Here is a 14283-nt window from a genome sequence, read left to right as displayed (position 1 = left end):
TCATGATGATGCTTTGGCAGTGTTACAATGGGGGATATTCTCAGGTCTGTTTATTGAATTTATATAAAGACCTTTCAAATCAGTCATGCAAGTATGAATGTCCTTTCATATCTCCATTGTCGCCCACCCACCACCCTGGTGTAGAATTTTATTCAACATCAAGGTCTTGAAATAATTCATTTTTCAGAAAAAGTTATATTATGATTACATTGAAATTTAAAATAATGTATCTTCAGACATTTCTCACCACCACCGTCATTGCTACAATACTAAGAGGAATAAGAAGGAGTAACGGCATAGCTTGTAGTAGCCTGGGAGCATGAACCATGTTTTAATTACAGGTTTTAGTGAACTGTAAATGTTTTTGTAACCTAAATTTAAATTTGAGATGAAGTTATCAGTGATGAAGAATTGTGCAATGTATTGAACCTCATGTCAACCAGACATACAAATATATCTTTATGTCTAGAGAATTAGAATGATCGGCTCGTTAATGAAATTACAAGAGCCTATGACAATTGTATTTAATGTGGGCAAGGAAGGTGTCTATCAATTCTGTTGTACTGCACTCGTACAATCAATCAATCAATCGTATTTATTGACCGCTTACTGTGTGCAGAGCACTGTACTAAGCACTTGGGAAGTACAAGTTGGCAACATATAGAGGCAGTCCCTACCCAACAGTGGGCTCACAGTCTAAAAGGGGGAGACAGAGAACAAAACCAAACACATACTAACAAAATAAAATAAATAGAATAGATATGCACAAGTAAAATAAATAAATAAATAGAGTAATAAATATGTACAAACATATATACATATATACAGGTGCTGTGGGGAAAGGAAGGAGGTAAAACGGAGGGGGATGGAGAGGGGGACGAGGGGGAGAGGAAGGAAGGGGCTCAGTTTGGGAAGGCCTCCTGGAGGAGGTGAGCTCTCAGAAGGGCCTTGAAGGGAGGAAGAGAGCTAGCTTGGTGGAGTGGCAGAGGGAGGGTATTCCAGACCCGGGGGATGACGTGGGCCGGGGGTTGATGCCAGGACAGGCGAGAACGAGGCACGGTGAAGAGATTAGCGGCAGAGGAGCGGAGGGTGTGGGGTGGGCTGTAGAAGGAGAGAAGGGAGTTGAGGTAGGAGGGGGCGAGGTGATGGAGAGCCTTGAAGCCCAGGGTGAGGAGTTTCTGCCTGATGCACAGATTGATTGGTAGCCACTGGAAATTTTTGAGAAGGGGAGTAACATGCCCAGAGCGTTTCTGGACAAAGACAATCCGGGAAGCAGCATGAAGTATGGATTGAAGTGGGGAGAGACACGAGGATGGGAGATCAGAGAGAAGTCTGATGCGGTAATCCAGACGGGATAGGATGAGAGCTTGAACGAGCAGGGTAGCGGTATGGATGGAGAGGAAAGGGCGGATCTTGGCAATGTTGCGGAGCTGAGACCGTCAGCTTTTGTTGATGGCTTGGATGTGAGGGGTGAATGAGAGAGCGGAGTCGAGGATGACACCAAGGTTGCAGGCTTGTGAGATGGGAAGGATGGTAGTGCCGTCAACAGAGATGGGAAAGTCAGGGAGATGGCAGGGTTTGGGAGGGAAGACAAGGAGTTCAGTCTTGGACATGTTGAGTTTAAGGTGGCCGGCAGACATCCAGATGGAGATGTCCTGAAGGCAGGAGGAGATGCGAGCCTGGAGAGAGGGGGAGAGAGCAGGGGCAGAGATGTAGATCTGTGTGTCATCAGCGTAGAGATGATAGTTGAAGCCGTGGGAGCAAATGAGGTCACCAAGGGAGTGCGTGTAGAATGAGAAGAGAAGGGGACCAAGCACTGAACCTTAGGGAACCCCCACAGTAAGGAGACGGGAGGGGGAGGAGGAGCATGCAAAAGAGACTGAGAATGCACATAGAACAACACTATGCACTCAGTAAGAGCTCACTAAATACCAGTGTTGATTATGTATCCATATGGGACTAAGTCATAAATGATAATAACGATGACACTTGTTAAGCACTTACTATGTGCCAAGCACCGTTCTAAGCGCTGGAATAGATACAAGGTGATCAGGTTGTCCCACGAAGGGCTTTTAGTCTTACTCTCCGTTTTTCAGATGAGTTAACAGAGGCACAGGGAAGTTAAGTGACTTGCTCAAAGTCCCACAACGGACAAATGGTGGAGCCAGGACTTGAACCCAAAAACTCTGACTCTCAATAATAATAATAATAATAATAATAATAATAATAATAACAATAATGGCATTTATTAAGTGCTTACTATGTGCAAAGCAGTGCTCTAAACCCTGGGGAGGTTACAAGGTAATCAGATTGTCCCACATAAGGCTCACAGTCTTAATCCCCATTTAACAGATGAGGTCACTGAGGGCCAGAAAAGTTAAATGATTTGCCCAAAATCAAACAGTAGACAAGTGGTGGAGCTGGGATTAGGACCCAGCACCTCTGACTCCCAAGCCCATGCTCTTTCCACTGAGCCACGCTACTCCTCATCTCCCACACCCTTCTGCATCACTCTGACTTGTTCCCTTTGCTCTTCCCCCACCTCCCAACCCCACACCACTAGGGTGCAGATCTATCATTTATTTGTATTGATAATAATGATGGTATTTGTTAAATGCTTACTAAGTGCCAAACAATGTTCTAAGAGCTGGGGTAGCTACAAGGTCAATGGGTTGTTCTACGTGGGGCTCACAGACTTCAAACTCATTTTGCAGATGAGGGAACTGAGGCACAGAGAAATGAAGTGACTTTCCCAAATTCACCCAGCTGACAAGTGGTTGAGCCGGGATTAGAAACCATGGCTTCTGACTCCCAAACCCATGCTCTTTCCACTAAGCCATGCTGCCTCTCTAGGAACATTCACCTGCCTTAGAGTGCCACAAGGTTACTGAGGCGCTAAATATCAAGTGAAAACCAATAATCAAAATTGATTGGAAAGACATTTTTTTCAGCATCTCACAGAGCACACAGATATAACATTGCCAGCTGACTGTCAAATCTCTCTAGTTATTTTGCTTATGCAGATATGTCTTCTCTTGTCTTGTGCTGTCACGTCACCTCCGACCCATAGCAGTACAATGGACACATCTCTCCCAGAGTGTCCTACCTCCATCTGCAATTGTTCTGGTAGTGTATCTGGAGAGTTTTCTTGATTAAAGTATAGAAGTAGTTAACTATTGCCTCCTTCCAAGAAGTAAACTTGGGTATCCGGCCTCGACTCTTTCCCATGTGGTTGCTGCCCAGCACAGCAGGTTTTAGTGTTACTTACAGCAGATTGACTTCCACTTGTTAGCCACTGCCCAAGCTAGGAATGGAATGGGTATGCCTCCGCTTGACTCTTCCTCCCATAGTTGTGACTGGTTGAGTACTGGAAACTCCCCAGGTGTGACCCTGAGAGTGGACAAAGTTCTAAGATATCAATTTCTTTTAATTTCCTTCTACAGTTGTAGTGATTTACAATGCCTTTAAAAAAAGCAACTTTTTAAATAGAAATTGATGCAGTAGCTCAGAGGAAAGTGTGTTAAATATTGCCTTTCCAATCAGAGTATGTAGGAGGCAACACTAATAATCTATGGCACCAAATCGATATTTATGGAAGTGGCTCTGAGAACCTTGTGACCCCAGTTCCTTCTCAAGTCCTCCCTTAGTTAGCTCTGATGTTTCCCACTTTATTCCGAGACTTTGACAATTTGGGACCACTCTTCTTGCTCTGCCTTTTGTTTAGATTTTAGCAGTCTTTTAGCACTGGTTTGCTTGGGGAGCTTGCAACTGACCTGAACTAAGTGAAACCTTCTGACCCCATCTCCCTCCTACCCTTCCTCTCAAAACTCCTTGAGTGAGCCAACTACACTTGCTGCCTCAAACTCCTTTCCTCCAATTCTCTCCTGGACCCCCTCCAATCTGGCTTCCATCCCCTTCACTCCACTGAAACCACCCTCTCATAAGTCACCAATGACCTCCTCCTTGACAAATCCAACTGCTCCTATTCCATCCTAATCCTCTTTGACCTCTCAGCTGCCTTCGACACTGAGGACCATCCCCTTCTCCTCAATACTTTATCCAACCTTGGCTTCACTGACTCCATCCTCTCCTGGTCCTCCTCATCTCTCTGGCCATTCATTCTCAGTTTCCTTTGCGGGCTGCTCCTCCCCCTCCCATCCTCTAACTGTAGGGGTCCCTCAAGTTTCAGTTCTTGGTCCCCTTATATTCTCCATCTACACTCACTCCCTTGGACAACTCATTTGCACCCACAGCTTCAACTATCATCTCTATACGGATGACACCCAAATCTATATCTCCTCTCCTATTCAACCTCCCTCCCTCCAAGCTCGCATCTCCTGCCTTCAGAACATCTCTACTTGGTCATCCTCCCGCTACCTCAAACTCAACAAGTCCAAGACAGAGCTCCTTGTCTTCCCTCCCAAACCCAGTCCTCTCCTGAACTTTGCCAATGCTGTAGGTGGTAGAACCACTCTTTCCGTCTCACAAGACCATAACCTTGGTGTCATCCATGACTGTGCTTTCTCATTCACCCCACATATCCAACAGTCACTAAATCCTGTCAGTCTCACCTTCATAACATCACCAAGATCCTTCCTGTGCTATCCATCGAAACCACTACCACGTTAGTACAATCTCTCATCCTATCCCGACTGGATTACTGTGTCAGCCTCCTTTCTGACCTCACTACTTCCTGCCTATCTCTACTTCAGTCCATACTTCACTCCGTTTGCCAGATTATCTTTTTATAGAAACGTTCATGGCATGTCACCCTCCATTCTCAGAAACCTCCAGTGATTGCCTACCCACCTCCATATTAAACAAAAACTCCTCACTATTGGCTTTAAAGCTCTCCATCACCTTGCCCCTTCTTACCTCATCTCCTTTCTCTTCTTATACATTCCAGCTCATACACTCCACTCCTCTGGTACTAACCTTCTCACTGTGCCTTGTTCTCACAAGTTTCACCACCGACCCCTGGCCCAAGTCCTACCTCTGGGCTGGAACACCCTCCCTCTTCAAAATCTGCCAAGCAGTCACTCTTCCCCACTTCAGAGCTCTACTGAAGGCGTACCTCCTCCAACAGGTCTTCCCAGACTAAGCCCCCTTTTCCTCAGCCCCCCTTTCCTTTTACATCACTTTGACTCTTTCCTTTTGCTCTTCTCCCCCTTATCCCCCCCAGAGAAATTGTGTATACATGTATACATGTATATATATATATATATATATATATATATATATAATTCTATGTATTGATATTGATGCCTGTTTACTTGTTTTGATGTGAGAAGCAGCGTGGCTCAGTGGAAAGAGCATGGGCTTGGGAGCCAGAGGTCATGGGTTCTAATCCCAGGTCCACCACTTGTCAGCTGTGTGACTTCGGGCAAGTCACTTAACTTCTCTGTGCCTCAGTTACCTCATCTGTAAAATGGGGATTAAGACTGTGAGCCCCACGTTGGACAACCTGATCACCTTGTACTCCCACCCCCAGCACTTAGAACAGTGCTTCGCACATAGTAAGCACTTAACAAATGCCATTATTATTAGTAGTAGTAGTAGTAGTAGTGGTAGTAGTATGTCTGTCTCCCCCCCCCCCGCCCCCGCTCGATTGTAAGCCCATTGCTCATTGCGGGCAGGGATGGTCTCTCTTTATTGTTGTATTGTACTTTCCAAGAGCTTAGTACAATGCTTGGCACACAGTAAGTGCTCAAAAAATGTGAATAAATGAATGAATGAATGAACATATCCAAAATATACTCATTCCACAATGGAGTTTGTTTTATTGTCTTCCCTTCCCCACCACTCTTTTCACTCACTCTGTCATTGTATCTGAAGCAGGCCTCTATGTTTGCCACACCCAGTGGAGTTTATTTTGCTTCCCTGAGTTGAGGAAATGCTTCAAAGGTAACTCTAGAGTGTGAGGGGAGAAGTGGAAAAGCAGAGAAGCAGAGAAGAGTGTGGCTCAGTGGAAAGAGCTCGGACTTTGGAGTCAGATGTCATGGGTTCAAATCCTGGCTCCACCAATTGTCAGCTGTGTGACTTTGGGCAAGTCGCTTAACTTCTCTGTGCCTCAGTTACCTCACCTGTAAAATGGGAATTAACACTGTGAGCCTCCCGTGGGACAATCTGATCATCTTGTAACCTCCCCAGCGTTTAGAACAGCGCTTTGCACATTAGTAAGTGCTTAATAAATGCTATAAAATAGTGGCTTCCTTCTCTCTCTTTCTGTTCCCATCAAGCCCGGGTTGCCCAACAGGGCAAGAAATTACCCCAAACTCTAAATGCATCCACAGTCTCATTTGATAGTTATTGAGTATTAGAGGGGGAGGTGTCCTTTGTCCACTTAAATATGTGCTTCCCTCACCTCCCTCCTCCATGCAGGAAAATGAGGTAATTTGGAAAGGCACTAGCTGGCTACAGCCCCAACGATATTATTCTCCAAAATGCACTTGGACAGCTCGCTGTAACATGAGTCACTTCCCTATCGAACCCTTAAAATAAATAAATATAAGTTCATCTGATAAAGACCTAAGCACCAAATTCTCTTGATGACCAAACATATTTTTCATGTTCAGAATAGTTCACATTATTTTTAACTTTTGATTTCAGGCTTAATTAAAAATACAATCAAATACTGGCAAGCCAAATAAGCACAAAATTTAAATTACATCATCCCCACCTCTTTTAAAGTCTAAAGGGACTTTGCATACTTGTGACTCAGGCAGCCCTGGGAATACAGCTGAGCTTCAAATATTCCACCCCTAAATGTAGCAAATGAAATACAACTAGTTTCATCCGGTTGTGACCCATCTGGACTTCTTTCCTCTTCTTTCCAGAGGTAAGTAGAGGTTTGACTGGGATTTTGATTGTCGGAATAAAAGATGAAGTATAATAATGGGATTTATAGGGGAGTCCTATATCAAACAGATTCACATGAATTCAAATGAATTTGCAGAACAACCTCTTAGTTTCTTGATGTCTCAACTCTCAATCTATAAGAAGTACTGTTAGGAAAGATGTTATTTCATTTTTCATGGCAAGAAATCTTCATGTTAGAATTGGAGATGCTGCTGATTTATGGCACTGATTCCATTTCATTGGCCTCATGAGAGGAGCTATTCAGTCAACACTCACAGTCCGGAGAGCTACCAAGAGTAATAATAATTATGGAATTTTTAAAATCCTAATTTCTCTCCTTCTCTGCAGTCTCGTATGTCCTCCTGCACTCAGGACTTATTTGCTTGGATGTTCCACCGATTCCTCAAACTTAACATATCCACAACAGAAATCCTAGTTTTCTCTCAAGTCCCTATCCTCCCCATGACTTTCTCACTGTAGCTAGCACCATCATCTGCCCTGTCTCACAAACCTGTCACGACATCTTTTTCATTCAACCCACATATTCAATCTGTTCCCAAATCCAACCAGTCCAACCTTCACAACATCACTAATATCCACCCTTTCCTTTCCAACCAAACTGCTATCATGTTAATCCAAGCACTTATCCCATCCTTCCATGATTACTGCATCAGCCTCCTTGCTGACTTCCCTGCTGCCTGTCCCTTCCCAGTCCAGTCCATACTTCACTCTTCCCCAAGACCATTTTTCTACAAAAATGTTCAGACCATGTTTCCCCATTTCTCAACCTACAGTGAATGCCCATCTACTTCCACATCAAACAGAAACTCCATTCCCTAGGCTTTAAAGCACTCAATCACCTTGTCCCTTCCTAACTGATAATTCTCATAATTGAATAGCCCAAAGCAAGATGATATATGATAATAATAATAATAATAATAATAATAATAATAATAATAATAATAATAATAATGGCATTTTACTAAGCGCTTACTATATGCAAAGCACTGTTCTAAGAGCTGGGGAGGTTACAAGGTGATCAGGTTGTCTCAAATGGGACTCGCAGTCTTTATCCCCATTTTACAGTTGAAGTAACAGAGGCACAGAGAAGTTGTGACCTGCCCAAAGTCACACAGCTGACAGGTGGAGGACACGGGATTTGAACCCATGATCTCGGGTTCCAAAGCCCAGGCTCTTTCCACTGAGCCACGCTGCTTCTCGTGCTCTGTATGATTGTGATCCCATTGTTGAACCCCTTTATTCATAGCCTTAGGAACAAAGATATTTTGGTTTGTCTTCAGAAAATATGGATGATAAAAAATTGTTGTCCTAATATAGTTCATTATTTTTCACAGGCTCTCTGAAAATAGCTTGGAAAGTTTTGTATGAGTAGGGATGAAAATGCAGATCCATGAGATTTTTTTTTAAAGCAAAACTGAGAGGTTTTAGCAATAGATTGTCTGATAATAGTGAGAAATTTCCATTTTGCTCTTGGTCTGGGAGCCCAGGTTTCTGGGACTTGCTAAGATTTGAAAGGGAAATCAATCATTTGATTGATGATGTTTAATTCGGTGCCTACAACATTCAGAGTGATAAGTTTGTAATTGGATTTCTCAAATTGAACCTAATAAACTATTTGTAATGCTCTTCATAAAACTGCTCTAATATCTCTCATAGCTGTACCTCCTTTGAGCACTTTCCACCTCGTAGTGAAAATGCTAGGGATAGACACAATGAAAATCAGCAGACATGGTTGCTTTTCTAAAGGAGGTTGCAGTCTAGGTTGGGAAAAGACATGGACATGGAAAGGTTCAACTCTCAAAAGCTAGCGAAGTGCCTAAAACCCCCAAATAAGCCAATAGCAACAAATCAGATAGAAAGCCCTCAATAAATATGATTAATTGATTGATCCAAACACAAGTACAAACAGCTAGCAGCCTTCCCAGGAGCTAAAGGTGATTCAATGCACGCCAGCATTCTAACCAGAATTGAAGCATACTTTCCTCTTATATCCTCTGCAAATAATCTTCTTGGTTACCAGTTAGAAATATCATAGCACTTTGAGGATGTTTATTCTCATCCTTTCCATGATCTTAAGGGTATTCATTTTATTGTTAATTCTGGGAATAACATTGGGGATAGCATTATGCTTTTGGGATTCAGTCCCAATGCAACACAGAACCTAATATACCCATGTCTGGGTGGTTCCCTTTCAATATTCTTAGAACTTGAGGTGAAATAAAAATATTAATTATAATAATGGTTTTTGTTAAGCCCTTACTATGTGTCAGGCACTGTACAAAATGCTGGGCTGCACACAAGAAAATCAGGTTGAACACAGTCCCTGTCCCATGGAAGGCTCACAGTCTTAATCCCCATTTTACAGATGAGCCACAGTGAAGTGAAGTGACTTACCCAAGGTCACACAGCAGATCAGTGATGGAGCTGGGATTGGAATAATATTAATAATAATTACAATATTGCCTGTCCAATTGTTTTGTTTTATTTTGTTTTCTGTCTCCCCCTTTCTTGACTGTGAGCCCTTTTTTGGGTAGGGATTGTATCTATTAGTTGCTGAACTGTACTTTCCAGGCACTTAGTGTACTGCTTTGCACACAGTAAGTGCTTAATAAATACACTTAAATGAATACGTCAATGCTCACATCGAGTTGATTGCAAGTTGCCTTAATCTTGTTTACTGAAGCAGGGAGTATACGTAATTGTCCATGGGTTTCTCAATTATTTCAACAAAATATCTACAATTTTAGTGTTTTGAATTATGCAATTCAATTCCACTGAACCTGGAGGTAAAGCTGATAAAGTCCACAGTGCGAATCAGATTAGCTAATGGCCTCTGGGAACCCAAGAAATGGGAAAGAAAAAGAAAAGAAGGTACAGGAAATAAGAGATATGGACATTAGAATGCAGGGATGCAGGAACCATAAACATTCCAAGTCATAATATTCTTCTAAGACTTGGAAAAACTGGAATTTATTTCATGTCATTCATTATTACTGAAATGGGAGAAATTTATCTATGGAACCAGGAAGCGGACCATGTTCCTTAATTTGTTCCTCTGACAATGCAGGGCCTCACTTAAAACTATCCCTGACAGAAAAAAATTGATGCTGTTGTTAAATGCTTCCAGTGGGGAGAAGTCTTCCAGTTATGTAATGCATAAATACCCTCAGGAAATTGAAACTGGGAATCATGAAGGGTATTTTGTTGGGGCCAGTGATGAGGGTTCCCCTCTCAGGGAAGCACCTGGAGAGTTTCCAGTACTCCACCAGTCTCGGCTACAGGAGGGAGAGTCAAGTAGAGGCCTACATATTCAATTCCTAGCTTGGGCAGTGGCTAGCGAGTGGAAGGTAATCTGCTACTTAATAATGATTTGCACAAAGCTATAATTCTATTTATTCCGATGGTTTTGACATCTACTTGTTTTGTTCTGTTGACTGTCTCCCCCCTCTGGACTGTGAGCCCGTTATTGTTTAGGGACCGTCTCTATATATTGCCAACTTGTATTTCCCAAGCACCTAGTACAATGCTCTGCACACAGTAAGCACTCAATAAATACGATTGAATAAATGAATGCTACAAGTCAAAACTCACCCATGCTGGGCAGCAGCGGCATGGGAGAGAGTGGAGGAAGGACACTCAAGTTTACTGCATGGAAATTGGAAATGGTAAGCCACTTCTTTATTTTTACCCAGGAAACTGTATGGATACACTACCAGAACGATTGCAGATGGAGAGCAGGGCATCCTGGGAGAGATGTGTCCATGGTGTCACTATGGGTCAGAAATGACTCGATGGCATAAGACAAGTGTTGAGGGTTGGGATCATGTATATGTATTCCAGTGTACCCTCCTAAGCACTTAATAGAGGGACGGCACTCAATAAATACTATTGATTGATTGTAACTTTATCTTGCTTTCTAAAGTCATTTTTGTTATCTTGACTTTAACCATTTTTTTTCTACTACAGTGCCTCCTTTTTGAAAAAAAACTGTATTCTTTCTGGAAGCTTTCCTATGAATTGTGGATACCCTTCTGTACTGTTGTGTTTTAATTTAGTCTCCAGTTTCATCTCCCAAGAAAGAACTCATTCTTTTTGGATTGACAAATGATCCATTGGCCAAGATCGCCCTCTTTGGGCTGTTTCTAGTGACCTATATGGTTACCCTTTTGAGGAACATTATTTTTCTCTTAGTCACTTGTCCTTCCCATATGTGTCTAAGTCCTCAACCACCACTTCCAAGTTACTTGAGAACAAACTTTTGGAGATGAAATAATTTCATATATGGAGTGTGCTGTCTAATTCTTTATCAATAATACCTTTGGACCAGCTAAGTGCTCTCTTTTGACCATGATGGCATGTAATCAATATGTAGTCATCTGCCCCCACTAGCTTATCCAATGACTATGTCTAAGGGATTGCATGTCCTTAGGCTAGTAGTCTTCTATTTAGGAAATTTGTTAATCAAGCAGTCAATAATATTTATTAAGTGCTTACTATGAACAGAACAGGGTATTAGGGAGTTTTATTCATTCATATTAATCTTCAGCAGACCCAATGTTATCATCATTTATTTCTGTGATTTCCCCACCTTATTGAAGCTTCCCTGCTCTCGCAAGACATTTACTAAAATAATTCCTTTAGTTTTAGAGGCCCTTATAATTCTACCCACTCTGGAGAACTCAGTTGCTTTTTCTTATAGATTCTTTTGGCCAGTCTCAGAAATAAATTATCTGAGGGGTTGAAAATCTTTTAACCCCCGTGCCTCTCGTTTGAACACAGTCAACCTATCCTAAGGATCTTCAGCTACCAGGAAGGGCCCTGGGCACATAAATGTCTGTTTAGGGCTCCATCACTCATTATAAAATCTAGTCTATCCTGTTTTCAGACATCTTTCATAGTGCATGCATGACGTTTCTGGAACTAATTCAGGTTCTTCCCATATTTCTCTTTGGTGTGTAAGCTTGTGGTGGGTAGGAAATGTGTCCGTTATATTGTTGTATTGTACTCTCCCAAGCATTTAGTTCAATACCCTGCACACAGTAAGTGTTCAAGTATTAATAATAATGAGAAAAATAATAATATTTATTGTATTTGTAAGCACTTAATATGTGCCATGCACTCTTCTAAGGCACTGGGGTAGACACAAAATAGTCGGGTTGGTCACCATTCCACATAGGGCTCAGAGTTTTAATCAATATTTTACAGATGAGGCAACTGAGTGACAGAGAAGTGACGTGACTAGCCCAAGGTCACACAGCAGACAATTGGCGGAACCAGGATTAGAACCCATGGCCTTCTGACTCCCAGGTCCATGTTCTAACCACTTTACCACGCTGCTCTACAATTAAAGAAGCAGCGTGGCTCAGTGGAAAGAGCCCAGGCTTGGGAGTCAGAGGTCATGGGTTCGAATCCCTGCTCCGCCACATGTCTGCTGTGTGACCTTGGGCAAGTCATTTAACTTCTCTGAGCCTCTGTTCCCTCATCTGTAAAATAGGGATTAAGACTGTGAGCCCCACGTGGGACAACCTGATCATCTTGTTTCCCCCCCAGGGCTTAGAACAGTGCTTTGCACATAGTAAGCGTTTAACAAATGTCATCGTCATTATTATTAATATGGTTCATTCACTCAGTCGTATTTATTTAGTGCTTACCGTGTGCAGAGCACTTACTAAGCTCTTAGGAGAGTACAATACAACATAAGCAGACACATTCCCTGCCCACAGCAAACTTACAGTCTAGAGGTGGGGAGATGGACTTTAATATAAATAAATAAATTTCAGATATGTACATAAATTCTGTGGGGCTGGTAGGGGGGAAGAACGAAGGGAGCAAATCAGGGGGATGCAGAAGGAAGTGGGAGACAAGGAAAGGGGGGGGGCTTAGTCAGGATCAATCCACCTAAATCTAATTAACATACCTTTCAGTAGAGTGAAATTTTTAAGGGAATTAGTCAAATAATTACCACGTTGATCTCTCATTTAATGAAAAAGTCCCCTTTTGTCTCAACAGAATCTGTTTCTAGAATTCCTCATGGCTGGCCAAAACCACAGCACCATTATGGAATTCATTCTTTTGGGGTTAACCAGTGAGGCCACCTTTCGTGCTGTCCTCTTTGTGACATTCCTTGGGATCTGTATGATGACCTTACTGGGAAATCTCAGCATCATCATGTTAATTAGGGTCAGTTCCAAACCTTATACCCCAATGTACTTCTTCCTCAGCCATGTGGCTGCTGTTGATATTAGGTATTCCTCCTGTGTGACACCAGCAACGCTTGGAGGCTTCTTGGCTGATCTCTACACCATGCCTTTGGCTGACTGTGTTGTTCAGGTATTTTACATATTGACTTTTGGAACAGCCGAGTGCTTCCTGCTTGCTGCTTTTGCTTATGACCGATACATAGCTGTGTGTAGCCCACGGCTTTACTCTGTCAAAATGTCCGACAAATTCTTCATCCTTCTGGTAGTTTCTTCCTACATAGGTGGTTTTGTGAATACTTGGACATTTACGAGTTGCTTATTAAATATACATTTCTGTGGACCTAAGCAGATAAACCACTTTTTCTGTGATTTGTCTCCTTTATTGAAACTTTATTGTTCAGACATTTCGGTTATTAAAATCAATCCTTCAGTCTCCTCAGGGTCAATAATAGTGTTCACCATGTTTGTCATAGTCATTTCTTATGTATATATTCTCTTGGAAATCCGGAGGATGAACTCAAAGGAAGGAAGGGAAGCACAAAGCTTTCTCCACATGCACCTCCCACTTCACTGCTGTCACACTGTACCATGGGACCATCACTTTCATTCATGTGATGCCCAAATCCAGTTACTCCATAGAGCAGGACAAAGTGGTGTCTGTGCTCTACCCCACTGTGATCCCTATGCTGAATCCTCTTATCGATAGCCTGAGGAACAAAGATGTTCAAGAGGTCCTTAAAAAGGTGATTGATAAGAAAAAAATTTCCTTAACTATAATGATGCATTGATACCGTTATAATGAGGGATTCATAAAGAAGGCAAGTATCCAGGGTTGCTTATTGACTTTTGCTGATGAGCCTTTTAATCATTCATATTCATTGGAATGTATCTTCATATCTCCCTCCTACCCCCAACGAAGGCCTAGAATCTATCCAAATTCAAGTAGAGCTTCAGGACATGGAGTTATAGAAAAAGTCAGATTTTAATAACATTGAAAATGCACCCAAATATCTCTGAACCTTAAACTATTCTCATCACCACTGTCATTGCCACAATCGTGAGAAGAATAAGGAGTAACAGCACAGTCTGTAGAATCCTGGGAAAATGAAACATGCTTCAGTTATAGACCTTAGTGAACTGTAAATGTTTTTATCACCTGAGTTTGAGGTACAACTGTCAATGAAGAATTGTCCTATGAATCGAA

General features: G+C 42.2%; 1 protein-coding gene across 1 annotated transcript; it reads left to right on the top strand.

Moving 5' to 3' along the window:
* Positions 1–6802: 6802 nt before the first annotated feature.
* Positions 6803–13867, top strand: LOC119922772 (olfactory receptor 477-like). Its single transcript, XM_038742435.1, is given in 3 exon segments — positions 6803–6838; positions 12889–13614; positions 13616–13867. Coding segments are annotated over 2 exon segments (957 nt in total). The 5' UTR covers positions 6803–6838; positions 12889–12909.
* The last annotated feature ends 416 nt before the right edge of the window (positions 13868–14283 follow it).

Source organism: Tachyglossus aculeatus, unplaced genomic scaffold (assembly GCF_015852505.1).
Source record: "Tachyglossus aculeatus isolate mTacAcu1 unplaced genomic scaffold, mTacAcu1.pri scaffold_123_arrow_ctg1, whole genome shotgun sequence".
Classification (NCBI taxonomy): Eukaryota; Metazoa; Chordata; class Mammalia; order Monotremata; family Tachyglossidae; genus Tachyglossus; species Tachyglossus aculeatus.
This window is presented reverse-complemented; position numbering and strand designations above follow the sequence as displayed.